The sequence below is a fragment of the Enhydra lutris genome, unplaced genomic scaffold (assembly GCF_002288905.1).
Source record: "Enhydra lutris kenyoni isolate GAN:26980312 unplaced genomic scaffold, ASM228890v2 scaffoldscaffold83, whole genome shotgun sequence".
NCBI classification, from domain to species: Eukaryota; Metazoa; Chordata; class Mammalia; order Carnivora; family Mustelidae; genus Enhydra; species Enhydra lutris.
The window spans coordinates 1,632,882-1,655,323 of record NW_019154167.1 but is presented as its reverse complement, the minus strand read 5'-3'; the positions used below and the strand labels follow the sequence as shown (position 1 = coordinate 1,655,323).

Below are 22,442 nucleotides of genomic sequence, written 5' to 3'. Positions count from 1 at the left end.
GGTAGTGTTTGTTAGGTTTCTACACTGCAGTATTATTTTTTTGTCCTGCCTTTCCATACTGTACCATTTGAAAGTCACTCAAGAGCTCAAAACTAAGGAGTGGAAAGTTATGCTCCCCTAGTTTGAGATGGAGCATCTATATAAATTATTTAGAATCCTTCTGTGAGGGATATTTGCCTTCTCTCCCCCAGTTATTTGATTTACTCAATCAATTTTATTATCAGTATGGAGTCATAGCTATTTATCCTATACTTTAGGTTATAATCCAGTATTAATTTACCTAAGTTTGCTGCACAAATTGTTCCAATTTTGCTCACTAGAAACTTTCAGTTGGTCCCTGTGCTTCTTTGACATATACCCAACAATGTTTTTATGCTGGTATGTTCAGCACTTTCCTACTTCCTGTCACTACAAAATGCTCAAGTTTCATCTTGTATACTTCCTGCCCCAGTTCTAGAGCCAGTCATTTCTCTGAGAAACCCTGTTTACTTTAAAAAAAAAAAAATATATATATATATATATATATATATATATGCAAGCAGGGGGTAGGGGGGCAGGGGCAGAAGGAAAGGGATAGGAAGAGAGAGAATCCTAAGCAGGCTCCATTTCATGACCCTGAGATCATGACCTGAGCCAAAAACCAAGAGTTGGATGCTTAACCAACTGAGCCACCCAGGTGCCACCTTGATTCCTTCATTAGAGAATGGCATTACAAACTACAATTTGGGTGCTGAACGTGCTTGTTGCTACTGGAGTATCACTTCATTTAGATCCTCTCAGCTGACAGAGAAAAAATCGTATATTTATACTAACCTGTGTGTATATACATATCGATAAATATTTTATATGTAACCATTATATCTATGTCAAGTTAAACATGATTTCATACTGATGTCTCTAACTCTAAACCATTGAATGGATCATTCCAGCTTCTTTCCTTTGCTTATCTGTAAATTCCACCAGTGAGAAACCTGGCTCCCAACACCTACCATCCATTTACTTAATTGCTCCATCTCATTATACACATGTATCAGTATCAGGATTGCTAACCAGTACCCTCATGAGACGCAACCTTATTAACTAGGATACAGTGATTATATGCAGTTCTGTTTTTAGTCTTCTAGACTCTACATATTTCCAAAGATGCTTCAGTCAGTACCTTTCACCCCCCATACCTTCCCTGAAGTTGCTTCACGTATTTGTAACATAGATTCTCTTGTCAGAGTCTGCATTCTTTCCTGGGATTACCCACCTCTCAAATGGTTTTTAATATTTGTGTACATTAAGGATCACTCTTTATACTGTACAGTTTTATGGGTTTTGACAAATGCGTATCTTGCGTCCACCATTTTATTATCATATAGAGTAAGTTTACTACCTTAAAAATCCCCTGTGCTTCACCTATTCTTTTTTCCCAACCCCTTAAACTCCTGGCAACCACTGATCATTTACTATATGTTTTTGTGTTTTCTGGAATGTCATATAATTGGAATTACATAATACGTAGTCTTTTCAAACTGGTTTTCACTTATTAATATACTCATAGCTCCTCTATGTCTTTCTGAGGTTTGCCAGATCATGTCTCTTAATTGACAAATTATATTCCACCATATAGATGCAGCACAGGTGAATGTCTCCATTCATCTATTGAAGGACATCCTGACTGCTTCCAGTTTTGGGCAATTGAGTAAAACTATTATAAACACTTGCATGCTGGTTTTTGTATAAATAATAGTTTTCAAATAAATTGGGCAAATAACTAAAAGTGTAACTTCTGGATTATATGGCAAAACAATGTTTAGCTTGGTAAGACTACAAAACTGACTTCAAAGAAGTTTTACCATTTTGGATTCTCAAAAGCAATGAATGAGTTCCTGTTGCTCAGCATCCTCAATAGCCTTTGATATTGTCAGTTTTATTGTGAATTTTAGCCATTCTAATAAGTGTATAATGGCATCTCACTGTTGTTTTATTTTGTAATTCTCTGACGACAAATGATGATGAGCTCCTTTTCATATGCTTATTTGAGATGTATATAACTTCCTTTTTGAGATGTCTGTTCTTATATTTTGCCATTTTTTAATTGGGTTGTTTTACTACTGTTGAGTTTTAGGAGGTCTTTGTATATTTTGGATACAAGTCCTTTATTAGACATGTTTTACAATTCTTTTTTCTAGTCTGAGGCTTGTCTTTTGATTTTCTTTAAAGTTTCTTTCACCTAGCAGTAGTTTATAAATTTAACAAAGTATGATTTTTCAATTTTTTTCTTTCGTAAATCATGCTTTTGGTGTTTTATCTATAAATGTATCACCAAACACAAGGTCATTTAGATTTTCTATTTTCTTCTAGAAGTGTTAGAGTATTGTGTTTTACATTTGGATCTATGATCTATTTTGAGTTAATTTTTTTTTAAAGAACGTAAGATCTGTGTTTAGATTCCTATTTTGCATGTGGATAACCAATTAGTTATTCTAGCACAATTTCCTGACAAAACTATCTTTCCTTTATTGAATTGCCTTTGCTCCCTTGTCAAAGATTAGTCCATTATATTTGTGTGAGCTTTTTTCTGGAGTCTCTATTCTGTTCCATTTCTGGAGTCTCTATTCTGCTCCACCAATCTATTTATCTTTTTTTTTTTTTTTAACCCAAACTATCCTTTTTGATTATAGTAAATCTAGAAGTTGGGTAGTATCAGTCATCCCACTTTGTTCTTCTTCAGTATTGTGTTGGATATTCTGGGCCTTCTGTTTTTCCATACAAACTTAGAATCAGTGGTCTATATCCACAAAATAGCTTGCCAGGATTTTATTGGGATTGTGTGGAATCTACATATCTACATATTGGGAAGAACTGACATCTTAACAATATTAGGTCTTCCGATCCATGAACATAGGATATCTCTGCATTTATTTATGACCTTCTTTAATTTTTCAGCACAGTTTTATAGTTTTGTGGGTATAGATCCTATACATATTTTGATAGATTTATAATTTAGTATTTCACTTTTTTGTGGTGCTTTCATAAAAAAGTATCGGGTTTTAAATTTTAATTGTTCATTTCTTGGTAGAAAGAAAAGCAACTGGCTTTTGTATATAAACCTTGTATCCTCAAACCTTGCTACATTCCACTTATTAGTTCCAGTAGTTATTTCACATTGTTGTTATTGTTGATTCTTTGGGATTTTCTACATAGACATATATGTCATTTGTGAAAAAAGACAACTTTATTTTCTCCTTCTCAATCTGTGTGCTTTTCCTTTTCTTATTTTACTGCATTAGCTAGCTTTTCTAGTACAATACTGAAAAGTAATAGGGAGGGGATTTATTCCTGATCAAAGGGGAAAGCACTCAGTTTCTCACCACTAAGTACAATGTTAGCTGTAGGGTTTTGTAGATATTCTTTATCAAATTGAGGATATTTTCTTCTATTCCTAGTTTGATTAGAGTTTTCTGTTATGAATGGTTTTTGGATTTTGTCAAATACCTTTTCTGTATCAACTGAAATAACTATACGATTTTTCCTCTTTCGTTTGTTGATATGGTGGATAATATTAATTGATTTTCAAATGTTGAATCAGCCACAGACACCTAGAAAACTCCTACCTGATCATGGTACATAATTATTTTGATACACTGTTGGCTGTGATTTTTTAATATCTTGATTTTTCAATCAAAATGTTTTAATCAAATACTTTTATTTTCCTAAAATTTAGGATTTTTGCATCTATGATCACGATATTGGTCTGTAGTTTTGCTTTATTCAATGACTTTATCTGGTTTTGGTATTAAGCTAAGATTGGTTTCATAAAATGAGTTAGAAAGTGTTCCCTCTGTTTCTATTTTGTAGAAAAGATTGTAGAGAACAGGTATCGTTTTGAGATTCCATTTTCACCCCTTTCAGCATACCAATTACATTTCATTTTATAATTTAGTGGTTGCCTTAGAGTTTACAATATTCATTTACAACTAATCTAAGTCCACTTTCAACATTATACCATCTCACAGGTAGTACAGATAACTTGTAACTGTTATATACACCAAATACTAATTCCTCCCTCCTACCCTTATAACATTCCTGTTTTATAACATTCATTTTCCCATATACTATAATTGCCTAACATATTGTTATTATTACTTTGAACAGTCATCTTTTAAATCACTTTAAAATGAGAAAATAAAAGATTTTATTTTACCTTCAGGTGTTCTTTCTCCTATACTCTTCTTTTCTTTGAAGAGATCTCATTTTCTGACCTGTATCATTTTCCTTCTCTCTGGAAAAGCTTTTTTTAAAAAAATAAATATTTCTCACAAGCAGATTTACTGCTGACAAATTCCCTCAGTTTTTGCTTGTCTGACAAAGTATTTTTTTGTTCACTTTTGAAGGATTTTTTTGCTGGATATAGATTTCTAGGTGGATAGGTTTTTTTTTTTCGCCTTCAATACTTTAAGTATTTCACTCTTCTTTCTTGTATGGTTTCTGACCAGAAATCCAATGTAATTCTTATTGTTCCTCTATAGGTAAAGTGTTTTCTCTGGGTATTTTCAAGATCTTCTCTTGTCTAAGTTTTCTGTGTTTGAACATGATATGCTTAGGGGTATTTTGGGGGTATTTATCCTAGATGATTGTCTTTCCAGATCCTGAATCTGTGGTCTGGTGTCTGTCATTAATCTTGGAAAATTCTCAGCCATTCCTACTTCAACTAGTTTTTCTGTTCCTTTTCTTTATTCTCCTGGTATTCCAATAGCATGTGTGTTACAGCATTTGAAATTGTCCCACAGTTCTTAGCTATTATTTTCCTTTTTTTACAGTCTTTTTTCTCTTTGCATTTCAGTTTGGGAAGTTTTTATTGACATGTCTTCAAGCACACTGATTCTTTCCTTGACCACTCCCAGTTTACTGATGAGGGTATCAAAAGTGTTTCTTTTTAGTGTTGCTGATTTCTTGAATCTCCTTTTGATTCTGAGTTTCTATCTATCTGTTTACATTACCCATCTGTTCTTGCATATTGTGTATTTTCTCTAATAGATTCTTTAGCATATTAATCATAGTTATTTTAAATTCCATATATCTTTTAATTCCAAAACCTATATATCTGAGGAGTTTGGTTCTGATGGTTGCTTTGTCTCTTCAGAGTGTGGTTCTTCTTTTAGCATGCCTTATGATTTTTTTGTTGAAAGCTGGACATGATGTATAAGTTAAGAGGAACTAAGGTAAACAGGGCATTAGTACAAAGTTTTGTTAATCTGGCCAGGAGTTGGCAGCGTTTAGTGTTCACTCTAGCTAGGTGACAGAGGTTTCAATTACTTCTAATGTCCTTGTTTATTCTCCTCCTCTTTTGGGGGGTTTCCCTAAAAACTCATTAGAGTCTGAGCCTTGCCAAGTCTTTTACCTGTAATCCATAGCTATTGCACTGAAGCCCTATTGATGTAGTGATAAAGTGTGGAGCAAGAGAAACATTCTGTAATCTCATAATTAAGTCTCAAGTCTTTTACTGTGCCTGTGTCCCCAGCCTGTAACCTTCACAAGTGTTTCATAGCTTTTTGTTTTTCTCTCTTTCTCTCTTAGATGAGACAGGAAGGCTAGAGGAGTCTGGAGTTGGATAATTTCCCTCCTAGCAAGCTGAAGGCTTTGGTAAAGTTCTTTCACTTGCTGGGTATCCCTCTGTTAGTCGAACCTCTGGATATATTTCAAAATGATTACTTTTTCTTTCTCCATGCGAGGAACAGGAGATTGTTTCTTGGCCCTTCCCCCTTGAGAACCTAGTGGAGTTCTTGGAACTAAAAGTAATGCAAATGTGAGGGCCCTCGTAGACTGAGGTCCCTAGAGTTTGTCAAACAATCTATATTCTGCTTCCAAAAATTTATCGAGGTTACCACTTATCCCTACCAGTTCATGGCACCAGTGCTTTTTTATCCTGATAAGCTGTGATTCTCTGTAATTGCCTGCCTCACCAGATTTGGGGGTTGCAGTTTACTCTGTGACTTCAGTTCTCTGATGGGTCCAAGAAAAATCATGGCTGTTTCCTTTGTTCAGCTGTTTCTCTTGTTATAAGGTGAGTGACAACTTCCAAACACTTTACATGTTGGAGCTGAAACCAAGTAGCTTTTTTCATTCAATATTGCTTGTGAGTTTCATGCATGTTGATACCTGTAGTTCTATTTTATTCATTTTCTATATTTTACAGTATTCTGCTTTATGAATACACCATGCTTTACCCATTCTCCTGCTGATGAACAAGTGTGTTGTTTATAAACAATGCTACAGTGAGTGTCTTCATAATATCTCCTAATGTGCATGTGTAAGAGTTCCTCTAGGATAGATACCTAGGAGTGGGACTGTGGCCTTTTAGTGTACGAGCATCTTCTATTTTACTAGGAATTGCCACAGTGTTCATAAAAATGTCTTCATTTACATTCATCCAGCAGCATATTAGAGTTCTTACTACTCCATATGTTCACCAATACTTGGCATTGTCAGGCCTTTAAAAGTATGCCGACTTCCTGGATACTAAATAGGTTTACACTGTAGTTATATTCTGCATTTCTTTGATCACTAATAAGTTTTGTAGGCAATTGGCTATTCATGTTTTTTCCCCTGTAAAATGCCTGTTTACATCTTCTGGTCATTTTTATTGGGTTGTTTGTATACTTCTTGTTGGTTTGTAGGGAAAGATTTCCTTAAAATGACTCAAAAAGCACAAACCATCAAATAAAATACTGATGACTTGATTACATTAAAATGACAGACTTCTGTTTAACAAAAGACATCAGAAATAATGTTTAAAAGAAAGCCACCCCTTGGATGAATATATTTGCTAAATAAACACATGTTTGCATCCAGAATTTAAAAATAATTTCTTGGGGCACCTCGGTGACTCAGTCGGTTAAGCATCTGACTCTTGATCTCAGTTCAGGTCTTGATCTCACAGTCCTGAGTTCAAGCCCGTGCTAAAAAATTTTTTTTTCCGTAAATAATATGACAAACTAAACAATCAAATAATAGGCAAAGAAAAGAAACAGACAAAACACACAAGATTACTGAAAAGCTAACAAATGTATAATTACAAGCATAACTTCATTGCCAATCAGAAACATGGCAAATTAAATCAATGAGATACCTTCAAACATTTTATACCGGCAAAAATAACAAGTCCAATACTAAAGAGTCTTGGCAAGGATATGAAAGAGATTCCTGAAACCCTGCTCATGGTGTTGAATATATACATATCCTATATCATAGTAATTCCATTCCTAGGAATGTAATCTAGAACGGTAATTCTTAAACTGTCACTCTTGGGCCAATAGCATCAGCTTCTCATGAGAACTTGTTGGAAATGCAAATTCTCAGTCCCTACACCAGGTCCACTTAATAAGAAATTCTGAAGGTGGAGCCCAGCAATCTGTGCTTTAACAAGCCTTCCAGGTGATTCTGATGCATACTAGCATTTGAGAATCACGGCAATATAAGATTTTTCCAATTTTTTTGACTGAAATCTATAGAAAGAAATGCATTTTACATTCTGGCCCTCATACATACACCACACACACACACACACACACACACACACACACACACACACACACAAACCAAACCAAAAGCTCTTTCCAGAAACAGTAATCACCCTTACTCTCTAGAATGTACTTTGATATTTTCTATTCTATTCCATTATGTTTCATTAAAAAATCGCTTATTGTGACCTACTAATTCCAACCTAAAGTTTGGAAAACTGTTCTAGAGAAACTCTTGTACATATACAGTAGGAGGTACATACAATGCTTGCTGCAGAATTGTCTGTAATAGCAAAAATAAAAAGAAAATATCTTCAGGAGAATGCATAAATTATGGTATATTTCTACAATGGAATACTACATACTTCCTTATATTATTAAAATAAGTTTCAAAAACATTTTATATATTGAGTTAAAAAAGCAAGTTGTAGAAGGATATGTAGAGTATGATATCATCATTTTAAAATATGTAAAACTATATGTTGCTTATTAATATATAAATATGTAGTAAAAATATAAAACATGCATCAGAATGATAAGTAACAAATTCAGGCCAGTAGTTACCTCTGGAGAGGAGATCAGTAAATGGGATTGGTGAGGGATACATGGAAGTCTTCAGGTCTATCTATAAGGTTATATTATTTTCCTAATTAAGCAAATATGGAAACTACCAAGAACTGATCAAGATGGTTGGCTAGGTATAAGGGTATTGCTATATTATTCTCTATAACTTTTTGTATAATAGTAATATTTTATAATAAAAAAACACAAATCAAGCTGCCCTTGAACTAACAGCAAGACTATATTAGAATTGCAATCACTCAAAGGAAACTGCTTTAATATCCCTCATCTACAATGTGTTTTTTTTCTTTTTTTTTAATTCAGAGATAGCCAGAAACTAACATTATTTTGTTTTGTTTTGTTTTTTAAATTAAACACAACCAAGTATATGCTCCAGGGGCATGTGCGGCCTCTTTGAATGACATGACAATCAAGTTTTCCATTCTGGATGTAACATACACCAGTAATGTGAAATAATGATGTGATCAATAAAACAATGATTATTTACAACTCTACTTATATATTTGTCAATTTCTCAAGACTTAGAGATCCTGCACTTTCACTTTGCTGTTTAGTATCAGAAATTTAAAGTCATGTCATATGAAAGCCAGGTGGAGCATTCTAAAGAAAAATACTCATGTAATAACAGTAGACCCTACTCACAACCAGGTGGCCACTTATTTATTGACTAATTACAGAGGCACAATGGCTACCCGATACAGTGGTCCTATGAATATTACTTGATTTATTACTAGCCTAGGAAACTGGAAGTTACTTTTCCTTCAATTCAAGACCTCTAGTAGATGAGGACTGGGGTCTCATCAAGATTTCTTTAAAATTCTAAGGGTAGCTTAGGACCTTAGGAAACCACAAAGAACATCATAGGAAATATGCTACGTATATAGTTCGCAGAGAATTAATAGTCAAAGTCAAGGAAAAACACAATCACAGTGCCTATGTCATGATTCCTTGGTATAACCAAAGCTAATTTAAAAGTGTTAATTTAGGTAGAGGTAAAGAAAAATGAAAACAACCCATGTTTTTTTTTTCTTGGTTTGGCCTATACCTTGTTTGGCTCCCCTGGATTATATGAAGAAAACATAGGAATTTTTCGGATCTCTTCCTCTGACAAACGATTTCTCTGGATCTCATCTTCTGGGACAAATTCTATTGGCTGCGTCAGCTTCTTAGGCCCAGTCCAACACTGCTCAGGTGAATTATCAATAACTTTTGCCACATGGAGACTGGGACCTTTACCCTGTGCTGCCTGTTTTCCCTTGTCCTGGAGTAATGACGGGTTCTCAGCTGTGCCACTATCTCCCACTGATGTAGCTGAGACCAGTGAGTGGGAAGCAAAGGGTTCACCTCTCATAAGTTGGAACTCTTCAAGACGTTTTTTCATTATCATCTCTTGGTAAAAACTTTCCAGGTTGTTCATGGGATCAACTTTGTTCTTCTTTTGGGGTTCATCTAGATCAAGACAAAGAGATAGGGAAGTTCTACAGAGCCTACCAACACAACCTTTGACAAATAAATAAAAATTAAATCTTGGATCTCAGACACAGAAACTTTGCTGGGGCAAGTTTGACAAATGACAATAGTATAAAGCTATTTTAATGTGGTGCATCTCAAGCAAGGCTGGAACTATGGTGAAGCAGGTGAGGCACCTCAGGTGCAAAATTTAAGGAGGTGCTCACTCTCAGATTCATGCAAGTACATGCACCTAACTGATAAAGACATTAAAAATGTAACCAGTATGGCATTATTGCACTTGACAAAATTAATTCTTAGTACCTACTACTAAGTTCATATTCAAATGGCTCTGATTATCTTAAAAGATATCTTTTTACACTTGGATGTTTGATGCAAAATCTAAACCAGGCTTTGGCTGTTTCATCTTTTAAGTCTCTGATTTTAAAACAGTGCCCCATCTTTTCCACCCCTCCAACTCATTTTTTCTCCATCTTATTGAATTATTAGAGGAACCACATCATTTGTTCAGAAAACAAATGAAATTTGACATTGTTGCTCACATTATTGTTTAACTTGATCCTCAAGTTGACTTGATCCCCTCTATTTCTTACAAACTGGCAGTTAAATCTAGATCTATGCTAATACAATAGTCACTGGCCACACAAATCTATTTAAATTAATGTTTTAGATGTCAGTTCCCCAATTAAACTAGTCACATTTCAAATGCTCAATAGCCATATGTAGCTAGTGGATACCATAATGGGCAGAATAGATAGAAACCATTTACATCATTGTGGACAGCTGCATTAAGATAGTGCTGATCTAGAGATTTGATTAGATTCAAGTTCAGTATTTTAGGCAACAATCATCCATAGGTAGAGGTGTACTCCCTATTACATCATGTCATAAGGCACATAATGTGTGGCGGTCTCACTTTAATGATACTAAAGTTGATCAGCATATTCAGGTGGTATTAGTCTAATCCCTCCATTATAAAGTTCTCCCACTCAACTAATGGGTTTTGCATCCATTAATGACCATTGCCTAGATCTGTTATTTATTATAAAGCGCAAAATGGAGGTCCCCTAATTATTTTATTTTATATTTATTAATTCTATTATTTCTTTTGATGTATTATCTGGAATTCTATAATGAACTTACCGTCAATTATTTGGTTTCCCCATATATAGTTCATACAGGAAAGGCAGGACAAATGCTTTTTTTTCCCCAGTATTTACCAACTACAAAAGTAATTAGTTGGTACCTTAGAAATTTCCAATGGTGACCAATTATTATTTTTAGTATAACTGTAAAATCATTTTTATATGTTGGATGTACTTCAATTAAATGTAATATTTATTCCTTTTAGTGGTCAAATTATCCCACTTGGGACCAATAAGTCCCTTCAAATTGGCTCCTGTGTTTTCCAGTTTTTTGGCACAGCAAGATGTCACAAGTTCATTTTGAATGTTTCCTGACTCAAACCTAGATTATCTCTCCAAGGATCCCTGGCTCCTTTTAATTGGAAATAGTATTTAGAAACCACAATGTGTTGCTAGTTGTGTTCATAGCTGTTGAGTTGTTTTGTTGCTTCTAGACCTTTTCAGTGGAAAAGCTAGGAAATTCTTTTAAAAGAAAAATAAATCATGAGTTCCTACTAGTATTTCCACTTTAAATTTAAGATTACAAGTTTTTTACTCAAATGCCTTGATTTTAGACTTGTATCTCTCTTCACATATGCTTAAAATACTGGCTCAATGATATTAACAAACTTATTTATTAGCTTTTTCCTATAACATATTTATAGAATTTTAAAATGTCAAAAACAATACTAAGATAACTATTAATGATAAAACTACTAAATACAGTTTCATACATCTTTGCAGTTATTTTTGTCCTTAAAATATATCAAATTAGTAATGTACAAATGTTTAAAAGTCCCTTTACACAGTTGTTTTTTCTGTATGGTTACGTTACCTGCTTTATTTATAGGTAGGTTTATTTGCTTTGGGTTATTTATGTATTTTAGGAATTGATTTTTCCCTTTTCATTATTATGCAGAACATTTATATGAGTTTAAAGTGAAAACTGTGTTATACAGTATCTTCACAGAAGTCTCACCTCCATCTCTGTCCCCTTCATCCCATTCCTTTCCTTCTCCGTAAGTAATCATTTTTATTAGGTTTTGATATTATGTTTCCATTATTTCTTTTTTTAAAATATAAGCTAATAGGGGTGCACACACAACACCGATATGTGTGTATCTATATCATTCATTATTTACATCCCTTTCCTACATAAAACGTAACTTATTATAAATGCTGTTCTACAACTTACTTTTTTGCACTTAACAACATATCCTGGAGATAACATATTAACATGTAGAGCTCTTCCCCTTCCTCTTGATAGCTCCACAGTACTCTATGAGGTTTATTCAACTACTCCCCTCCTGAGGCACATCAGTGTTATATCCAGTCTTTTTTGCTTTTATGAATAACACCCTGACAAATAGCCTTGTGCATACATGATTTTGTATTTTTCCAGTATATTTCTGAAACAGATAACAAGAGGCGGCATTGCTGAGACAAAGGGTATATGTGTATGTAATTTCTCCTAATATTGCTAAATTCCACTCTGTAGGAGTTGTATTATTCCTCATTTCCACCAGCAAGGTATAAGAATATTTATAGCAGGATTTCTTAAGACCTCATAAGCATTAACCATTAAGGAAAATATTGACAAATTCAACTACATTACAATTTAAAACTTCTGTTCATTAAAAATATTATAAAGAGAAAAGTCTTAAAATGGGAAAAATATCTGCTGCACAAATAACTGGTAAAGAACCATTAAGAAAAGGGGCAGGGAATTGAAAAGATGCCTCACAAAAGAGGAAATATACATGGCTAATAAATACACACAAAAATGCTCAACCATACTGGAATTCAGGGAAATGCTAATTAAGAATGGGTTGGGATATTAATAGGAAACTGCCATACTGGCAAAAGATTAAAAAGAACAGCAATATCACATGTCAGTGAAATTGTAGAGAAATGACACCCTCATACATTGCTGGTAGGAATGTGCACCCACAGCACGAATCACTATAACATTATCTACTGATGACCAGTCAGGTCCATTCCTACATATATACCCTAGAGAAACTTAGGCATATGTGTACCAGGATACAATAATAATAATGTTTAGATCAGTGCTATTTATAAGTAGCCTGATACTGGCAAAAATATTAATGTCCATCTAAGAATCAATTATAAAACTGTAGTCAGTTTATATAATGAAATACTGTATTCTAATGAAAGTGAACAAATTTCGGCTACATATGACCAAGTGGATAAATATTCTAATGTATACATTCAAAAATATATATTCTGTGACTATTATGACTCAGGTACTATTCTAGATTCTTGGGATATATCAGTAAATAAAACAAAGATCCCTATCTTCATAGAGCTCAGTGAATTATATAGCATGTCAGAAGGTTATGAGTGCTATGGAAAAAACAGAGCAGTGTAATGGGTGATTGGAAGTGCTAGGGGGTTGTAGTAGTAGTAGTTGGAATTTTAATGCTGGACTCAGTGTCTCATTGAGAAAGTGACATTTAAGAGATATGACTTAAGAAAGTGAGGGAATCTATCATGCTGATATTAGAGTGAGAGCCCCAAAGTGAGGAATACATCTCAAAAAATCTAAAAAGTCTGAATCATGAGTACATATGAAACCACATATAAAATCTGAGAAAACTCAAATATTTAGAAATTAAACAACACACTTCTAAATTACTCATAGGTAAAAGAAATCACAAAGGAAATTTTAAAAATATTTTCAACTAAATGAAAAGGAAAACATAGTGTATCTAAATTTATAGATGCAAATCAAACAAGGTTAAGAGAGAAATTTACAGTTTTAAACACCTGTATCAGAAATGAAGAATGTTTTTAAACCAACAATCTGAGCTTCCAAACTAAGGAAACTAGAAAAAGAGCAAACTAAACACAAAGCAAGGAAAAAGAAGAAAATAATAAAAATTAGGGAATAAATCAGTACAATAGAAAACAGAAAAAGAGAGACAATGAATGAAACCAAAAGCTGATTCTTTGAAAGGTTTGGCAAAATGGCAAGCCCTTAGCTAGACCAACCAAGAGAGAAGACAAAATTGACTAAAATCAAGAATTAAAGATGAGGCATCACCCCAATGTTCATAGCAGCAATGTCCACAATAGCCAAACTGTGAAAAGAGCCAAGATGCCCTTCAACAGACAAATGGATAAAGAAGATGTGGTCCATACACACAATGGAAAATTACTCAGCCATCAGAAAGGACAAATACCCAACTTTTGCCATCAACATGGATGGGACTGGAGGAGAGTACCCTAAGTGAAATAAGTCAAGCAGAAAAAGTCAATTATCATATGGTTTCACTTATTTGTGGAGCATAAGGAATAGCATGGAGTACATTAAGAGAAGGAAGGGAAAAATGATGTGGGGGGAATCGGGAGTGGGAGACGAACCATGAGAGACTATGGACTCTGGGAAACAAACTGAAGATTTTAGAAGGGAGGGGGTAGGGGGATGGGTGAGGGTAAGCCTGGTGATGGGTATTAAGGAGGGCATCAAAATGAAACAATATTTAAGAATTAGTAAAAATATAATACCTGTAAACTTAAAACTATAAAACATAACTGAAATAAATTATAGAAGCACTAAATAATGGAAGAGACATTCCATGTTCATAGATTAGAATATTCAATATTATTAAAATGGCAGTTTTCCCCAAGTTGAATTACAGATTCAACACAATCCTTATCAAGTATCAGCAGGTTCTGTTATAGAAAAGTTGACAAGTTGCTTCTACAATGTACATGGAAATACAAAGGGCCTAGAATAACCAAGGCTATTTTGAAAAACAGGAATAAAGTAAGGAATTACACTACCTGATTTCAAAACTTAAATAAAGGTAGACATTCAGAGTATAAGGATACATCAATGGAATCAATGGAATCAAAACAAGTGTCCTGAAATAAACCCTTACATTTATGGTCGATTGATTTTCTACGAAGGTGCCAAGATAATCCAATGGAGGAAATAATAGTCTTTACAATAAATAGTGCTGGGACAGTTGGACATGCATATTTAAAAATATGAACTTAGAATCTTTATCTCACACACAAAAATGAATTAAAAACAGATAACAGATCTAATTTTAAGAGCTAAAACTATACATATTCTAGAAGAAATCACAGGAGACTATCTTTCTGACCTTGAGTTCAGTAACGATTTCTTACACATGATACCAAAATGCCCAAGTCATAAAGAAACAAATTGATAAGTGGAAACTTCATTAAAATTAAAAACTTTTGTGATTCAAAAGACATCATTAAGAAAATAAAAAAGCAAGCTATAGACTGGAAGAAAATATTTGCAAATCATAGAACTTATAAAGTACTTACATTCAGAATACATAAAGAACTCTTACCACTCAATACTAAGAAAACAACCCCATCAAAAAATGGGTAAAAGAATTCAATAGACACTTTATCAAAGAAGACATAAAAAAGGCTAATAAACACATGAAAAACATTCATGATTATTTGCTATTAGAGATATTCAAATTAAAGCCACAATGAGATATTAGTACACACCCACAAGTATGGCTGTTAAAAAAAGGGGAATAACAAGTGTTGGCAAGGATGTAAAGAAGTAGGAATGCTCATACATCACTGATGAGAAAGTAAAATGATGCAACCACATTGGAAACAGTTTGGCAGTTCCTCAAACGGTTATACAGAGTTACCGTATGACCTAGAAATTCCATTCACTCAAGAGAAATGAAAACATATCCACACAAAAACTTGGGCATGAATGCTCATAGTATTATTCACAGTAGCCAAAAAGTGGACAATAACCCAAATGCCATCAGCAGCGAAAGGATAAATAAAATGTGGTATATCTATAGAATGGAAAATTATTTAGTAATAAAAAGGAATGATTGCTGATACAGGTTACATGAACAAACCTCACAAACATGTTACCTGAAAGAAGCCAAATTCCAAAGATCACGTATTGGTAAGATTCCATTTATATGAAACACCTAGATACAACAAATTTATAGAGACAGAAGGCTTGGGGGCTTGGGGTAGGCACGGGAGTTATCTACTGCAAATACGTTGATGGGAATTTTGCAGAGTGATGGAAATGTCCTAAAGACTGGATTGAACCGATGACTGCATAAGTCAATAAATTTACTAAAAATCACCTAATTGAATACCTACAATAGGTGAATTTTACCACATATAAATTATATACCTCAATGAAGCTGTTTAAAAATCAAGAAAAAACCTATTGATCTCACAAAATGTTAGAACATAAAATAGGGAAAATATATTAAAAGACACAAAAGAATAATTAAATGAATGAGAGGATATAGCATATTCACTTTTGAAGATCTGAAGATTCATACTGTAAATATGTCAATTGTCCTCAATTCATTTAAATACTCGATGGACTCTCCATCAAAATCACGTAAGAGAATGTGTTTGAGTATGTGTGTGTAACTTGCCAAGCGGATTCTAAAATTTCCACGGAAAAACAAAGTATCAAAGTATACAAAACACTCTGGAATAAGAACAAGGTGGAAGGAATTGTTTTTTTTATTATACCAGAGATCAAGACATTAAAAAAGCTAAACTGTCATACTAGTTCTGATATACTGATAGCCGAAAAGACCAAAGGAACAAAAGAGAGAATACATAAAAACACCCATGCATATATGAACACTTGATATATGACGGAACTAGCAATATAACAACAGTGCAGGTACATTTTCAAAATATAGTATTGGGATAGAGGGTTATTTATATGGTAAAAAACAAAACAAAACCTGAAATCCTATTTCATACCATATACAGAAATCAACTTCAGGTGGATCAAAGACTTAAATGTGAAACGCAAAAACATAAAGCCTTTAGAATAAAGAACAATATCTTCCTGAGCTCATGTAGGGAAGGATTCATTAATCAAAGCACAAAAATTACAAAGTAGAAAGAAAAATTAATAGATTTTTATTACATACATCTGAAGAACTTTTATTCATCAAAAGACACCATAAAGGGAATGAAATGATAAGCCACAAAATGGAAACAGGCATTTTCAACACATATAGCCAACAAAGAGCAAGTATCCACGATAATAAAGAACTTGTACAAATTTGTAAGAAATGTATGTAAGATGAGAGACGGAATTTGGAAATAGAATATTCAGGACATAAATCACAACACTTTCCTACTAGCTCCCATTTCTCTGTAGCACTACTGAAGGTAAGTAGGGATCACTGAGATCTGCCATATCCCATGGCTTTGGGGCTGAGCCACTGCTTTGATACAGGCCTAAAATGACCTCTGAACCAAGACTGCACCTGGACACAGATATGAACAGATGGAAAGATATTCAGGGAACATTTGTTAAATGGACAAAAGAACTGAACAGTCATTTCACAAAGGAGGCTATCCAAATGGTCAATTATGTGTGAGAGGGTTTCCAACCTCATTAGATATCAAGGGAAAGAAGTTAAAACCATAATGAAACAAACAAAACAAACTTAGACTCCTGACAAATATCAATGCCTGCAAGATAGACAGACAGACAGACAGACACACACACACACACACACAGAACTGCTATAAAGCAAACTAAATGCAATATGTGATCCCTGATTACAACCTGAATTTAAAATTGAGAAATCTAATTAGAAACTGTATTATTAGATAGTATGTGTAATAATGCTAAATTGCTTGAGTTATAATACCATGATTATACAGGAGAATATCTAATTTCTTAGAAGATACGTAATGGAAGTATTTAAGAGTAAAACCTCTTAATGTCTGAAATTTACTTTCGAATTGTTTAACAATACACAAACTACACAAACACACATTCTAGTGTAAAGGAAATTGGTAAATGTACGTGAAGGATGTGGGTGTACTATTCTTTCACTTTTTCTCCATGTTTGAAAGGTTGAGGCAAACAAGACCTTACTAAACCCTAGTCAAATAAGAAGTCATATAAATGAATGCTAATTAAGAAAGGGAAAGATAATATACTGAAATATAAGTAAATACCCATCAGACTGGAGTCTGACAATACCCAGTGTGGACAAAGATATGGAGCAATCTGAACCTTCTTCGCACGTGATTGGGAGGTTTTTAACTTGGGACAATCCCTTCACAAAAGAGGTAACATCTATAAAGTTGAACAGGTAGGAATTCTTCACCCCTCAAGTCCACTCCTAGGTATGCAACCCGAGAAACTCCTGTACATGTGTCCCAAGATACATGTACAAAAATGATAACAGTAACAGGACTGATATTTACAGCACCCCCTCCAATGGAAACAACCCACATGTCCAACTACAGTAAAATGGATAAATAAATGCTGATATAACCATAGAAAGGAATACTATACTACAGTGAAAGTCAATGAACTATGGCTATACGTTGCAGTATGGATGAATCTCACAAATTTAACAGTAGGTAGAAAAGGAAGTCCCGGTGGAATACATACAGTACAATTTATTGATATAATGAATGCTTAAAGACAAGCAGAACTAACCGCTGTCTAGCAATATATGTATGGTTGGTAAAAATATAAAGAAATTATTATCACAAGTCAAGATAGTGGTTAGATCTGGAAGGTAGGGAGATGTGATTTCCAAAGCATACAGGGACTTCTGGAGTATTGCCAATGTTTGATCTCCTGACTTCACTGACCCTATGTGTTACGTACTCTCTGGCATGATCCATTTCATTATTAGAAATATTTTTTTAGGGACACCTGGGTGGCTCAGTTGGTTAAGCATCTGCCTTCAACTCAGGTCATGATCCCAGGGTCCTGGGATCGAGCGCCCCATGTTGGGCTCCCTGGCCTGCTTCTCTCTCTCCCTCCACTCCCCCTGCTCATGCTTTCTCTCTCTTTCTCAAATAAATTTTTAAAAATCCTAAAAAAATTTTTTTTAAAAAGTAAGCGGTAAAGAGGAGATAACTCAGTATACCAGGTTGAATAGTATCCCCCCAAAATTCATGTCCACCCAGAACCTCAGAATGTAACCTTATTTGGAAATAGGGTATTTGCAGATACAGTTGGGACAACCCCTTCACAAAAGATGAGGTCATACTGGATTAGAGTGGGTCCTAAATTCAATGACTGGTGTCTTTTTAAGAAGGCCACGTAGAGACGCAGACACACAGACATACATGTCACCTAATTGTAGAAGCAGAGATCGGAGTGATGCATGTACAACGCAAGGATAGCCAGCAACCACTAGAAACTAGGAGAGGGGCATGGAACAGTTTCTTCCTCCGAGTCTCCAGAAGAACCAACCTTGTCAACATCTCAGTTTGAACTTCTAGCCTCCAGAACTGTGAGAGAATACATTTCTGTTGTTTTGAGTCACCTAGTTTATGGTACTTTGTTACAGCAGCCCTAGGGAACTAATACAGATTTTGCACTGGGAAATGGGGTGCTGCTGTAACACATAGCTAAAAATGTCTAAGTGCCTTTGGAAATGAGTAATGGTTAGAGGCTGGAAGAACTTTTGAGTTGCTTGACAGCAAAAGGTCAGTTACCTTGAAGACTGTCAGTAGAAATATGGGTGTAAATAGCAGTTCTGGTGAGTGCTCAGAAGTACAGAGAATAGCAGAGAAAGCTTCTACCATCTTAGAGAATACATATATCATCATGAACAGAACACTGCTGGAGATATGAGCATTAGAAAATGTACTTCTGGTGAGGCATTAGAAGGAAATGATGAACATGTTATTGGATGCTGGAAGAAAGGCAATCTTTGTCACCAAGTGGCAGAAACTTGGCTGAATCGAGTTTTGCTGTTGGGTGGACTTCACTTATAAGTGGATATTTAGCTAAGAAGACTTCCCAGAAAAGTGTGGAAGATGCAGCCTGATTTCTCTTTGATGCTTATAATAAAATGATGAGAAAAGAGAGACAAATTGAGGAAGGATCTGTGAAAAAAGAAACCAGCACTTGATGATCTAGAGATTCTCGTGTATCTAAACAATGTACTCTGGAAACAGGCCAATGGTGTGGCTGGACAGACTTTCACTGAAGAGGTTAGGTGTGTGACTCATGGATGCAATCAACTATCTCATCAGAAGCCAGGAAGAGAGGAGGCGTTATCCAGAAAGGACCTGTGGAAAACCCTTATAACTGATTATATAGGTCTCTTGACATGCATGAGATCAACAAGGTTTTTAGAGAACTGCATACCAGCAGAAACCCCAGCCTGGTGCGAAAATGACAAAGATGGGACAAAATGAAGGATGATTGCAAAGGCAAAGCCACAGATGCAAAAGCAAATGAGGATGGGGCTACAGCCACCAGGTAGGCTGAGAAGGTGGGGCTATCCCAGAGGACCCAGAGAACAAGACCGCCCCTGGGGGCCAGAGGACAGAGCACTGAGGCCATAGCATTATTCTCAGGCTCTAAGACCTAACAGAATTTGCCCTGCTGGGCTGTTAACTTGCTTTAGACCAGTAACCCCTTTATTTCTTCCTTTCTGCCCTTTCAAAGTAGGAATGCCGATTCTCTGCCTGTCTCATAACTATATTTTGGAAGCAGATAATCTGTCTGGTTTCACAGGTCTCTGGACAGAGAAGAATTTTGTCTTAGGGTGGAACATACTCAGGGCCTTGCTGACACCTGGTTTTGATTATTTAGATAATGACACTTGAGACTTTTTGAGTTGATAGTCAGATGAGCTTTCGGACTTAGACTTGATGCTGGAATAGGTTAAGACTTGTGTGGATGTTGCAATGGGGTAAATGATTTTGTGTGTGAGATGGATATGAATATTTGAAGACGAGAGGGCAGACTATACTGGGTTGAATAGTGTACCCTCGAAATTCATGTCCATGCCAAGCCTCAGACATGACTTTACTTGTAAAGGGGGTCTTAGCAGATGTCACGAGTTAGGATGACATTACATTGAATTAAGGTGGGCCCTAATTCAAATGACTGATGTGCTTATAAGGAGGCCATGTGAAGGCACAGAGACACAGACACACACTGAGACCACCATGTGATGACAGGGGCAGAGACTGGAATGATGCAGCTAGCTAGAACACCAAGGAATGCTGGCAGTGCCAGAAGCTAGAAGATACAAGGAAGGCTTCTAGAGACCTTTGGAAAGAGCATGGCCCTGCCAACACCTGGATTTCAGACTTCTCACCACTGTGAGAGGCTAAACTTCTGTTGTTCTAAGCCACTAGATTTGAGGTCATTTGTTATGGCAGTCCTAGAAAAAGAATCCAGTGATTTTAGAAAATTCTTCTAAGAAATTTTGTTGCAGAGAGAAGGAAAAAACGACTGACATACACAATAGGAATGAATCTCAAAAACATATGCTCAGTTAAGGAAGCCTTACAGAAAGAACACAAAGGATATCATTTCAATTATCTGAAGTTCTAGGACAGGAAAATCTATAGTGAAAAAAAAAACCAAAACACCAGTTGCCTCTGGGAAATTGCTGACAAGAAGTATGATAAAACTTTCTGGAATGGTGGTAATCTTCTATGGATTAGGTTACACAGATGCAGTGGTATGCTAGAAATGGCCCAATGATTAGACACATGTCTTCCAGACTCCATTTTCAGTGATAACACTTTGGTAGCTTAAAAGTTGCCATGCAAGTATGTACACCATGGAAACTGGCAAATGAAACAAATCAGAGCCCTTTTACTTTCTGGAGAGCCGGCTGTTAAACATTTGCCAATACATCACTACAAAAATGTATACACTGGTCAAAAGCTCACGGATGAACACTTGAAATTTGTGCAGTTCATGACATGCAAATTTTACATCAAAAGAAAAAAATTTAAATATTTAATTCCAGTTAACAATATGCATACTGAAGCATTTAGGGGGATATGTATTTACATTGGCAATTTATTTTTATTTATTTTTTAAAAGATTTTATTTATTTATTTGACAGAAAGAGATCACAAGTAGGCAGAGAGGCAGGCAGAGTGTGTGAGGGGGAAGCAGGCTCCCTGCTGAGCAGAGAGCCCAATGCGGGGCTCGATCCCAGGACCCTGGGATCATGACCTGAGCCGAAGGCAGAGACTTTAACCCACTGAGCCACCCAGGCACCCCTGGCAATTTCTTTTAAATACATCAATAAAGTAAGATGGATTGATACATGAATGGAGGAACAGATATGTGATAAAATATTAATGATAGAATCTAGTTGGTGATATAATGGGTGTTTGTGATAAAACTTTTTCAACATTTCTGTGTGTTTGAAAATTTTCATTAAAGACTAGGGAAACATCATTTCCTATATAGATATCAAAACGATATTAACATATGTATTTAATTCTATCATTTTGGTATTTCAATTTTTATTTTTTTATTTTTTTTATTTTTTTTTTTTAAAGATTTTATTTATTTATTTGACAGAGAGAGATAACAAGCAGGCAGAGAGGCAGGTAGAGAGAGAGGAGGAAGCAGGCTCCCTGCTGAGCAGAGAGCCCAATGCGGGGCTCGATCCCAGGACCCTGAGATCATGACCTGAGCCGAAGGCAGCGGCTTAACCCACTGAGCCACCCAGGCGCCCCGGTATTTCAATTTTTAAAACAAGTGCTACTCATTACGGTATAGTGAAGGCAGAGAATCTAATATATTGTTAGCTCAAGTAGCTAAACAACTGAAGGGCATTTTTGTCTTTATCAATTTTTTAAAAATATTTTATTTATGTATTTGACAGACAGAGAGATCACAAGTAGGCAGAGAAGCAGGCAGAGTGAGAGGGGGAAGCAGGCTCCCCGCCGAGCAGAGAGCCCGATGCGGGGCTCGATCCCAGGACCCTGGGAT

At 35.3% G+C, this 22,442-nt stretch overlaps 1 protein-coding gene across 2 annotated transcripts in view; it reads right to left on the bottom strand.

The window, feature by feature from the left end:
• Positions 1-22,442, bottom strand: part of LOC111161274 (RNA binding motif protein 41) — a 54,605-nt gene that overhangs the window by 12,083 nt on the left and 20,080 nt on the right. For both annotated transcript variants that reach the window (XM_022524857.1, XM_022524858.1), the window contains one exon: positions 9,136-9,539. In XM_022524857.1, coding sequence (XP_022380565.1) covers positions 9,136-9,539 — 404 coding nt within the window. The remainder of the gene's footprint in view (positions 1-9,135; positions 9,540-22,442) is intronic.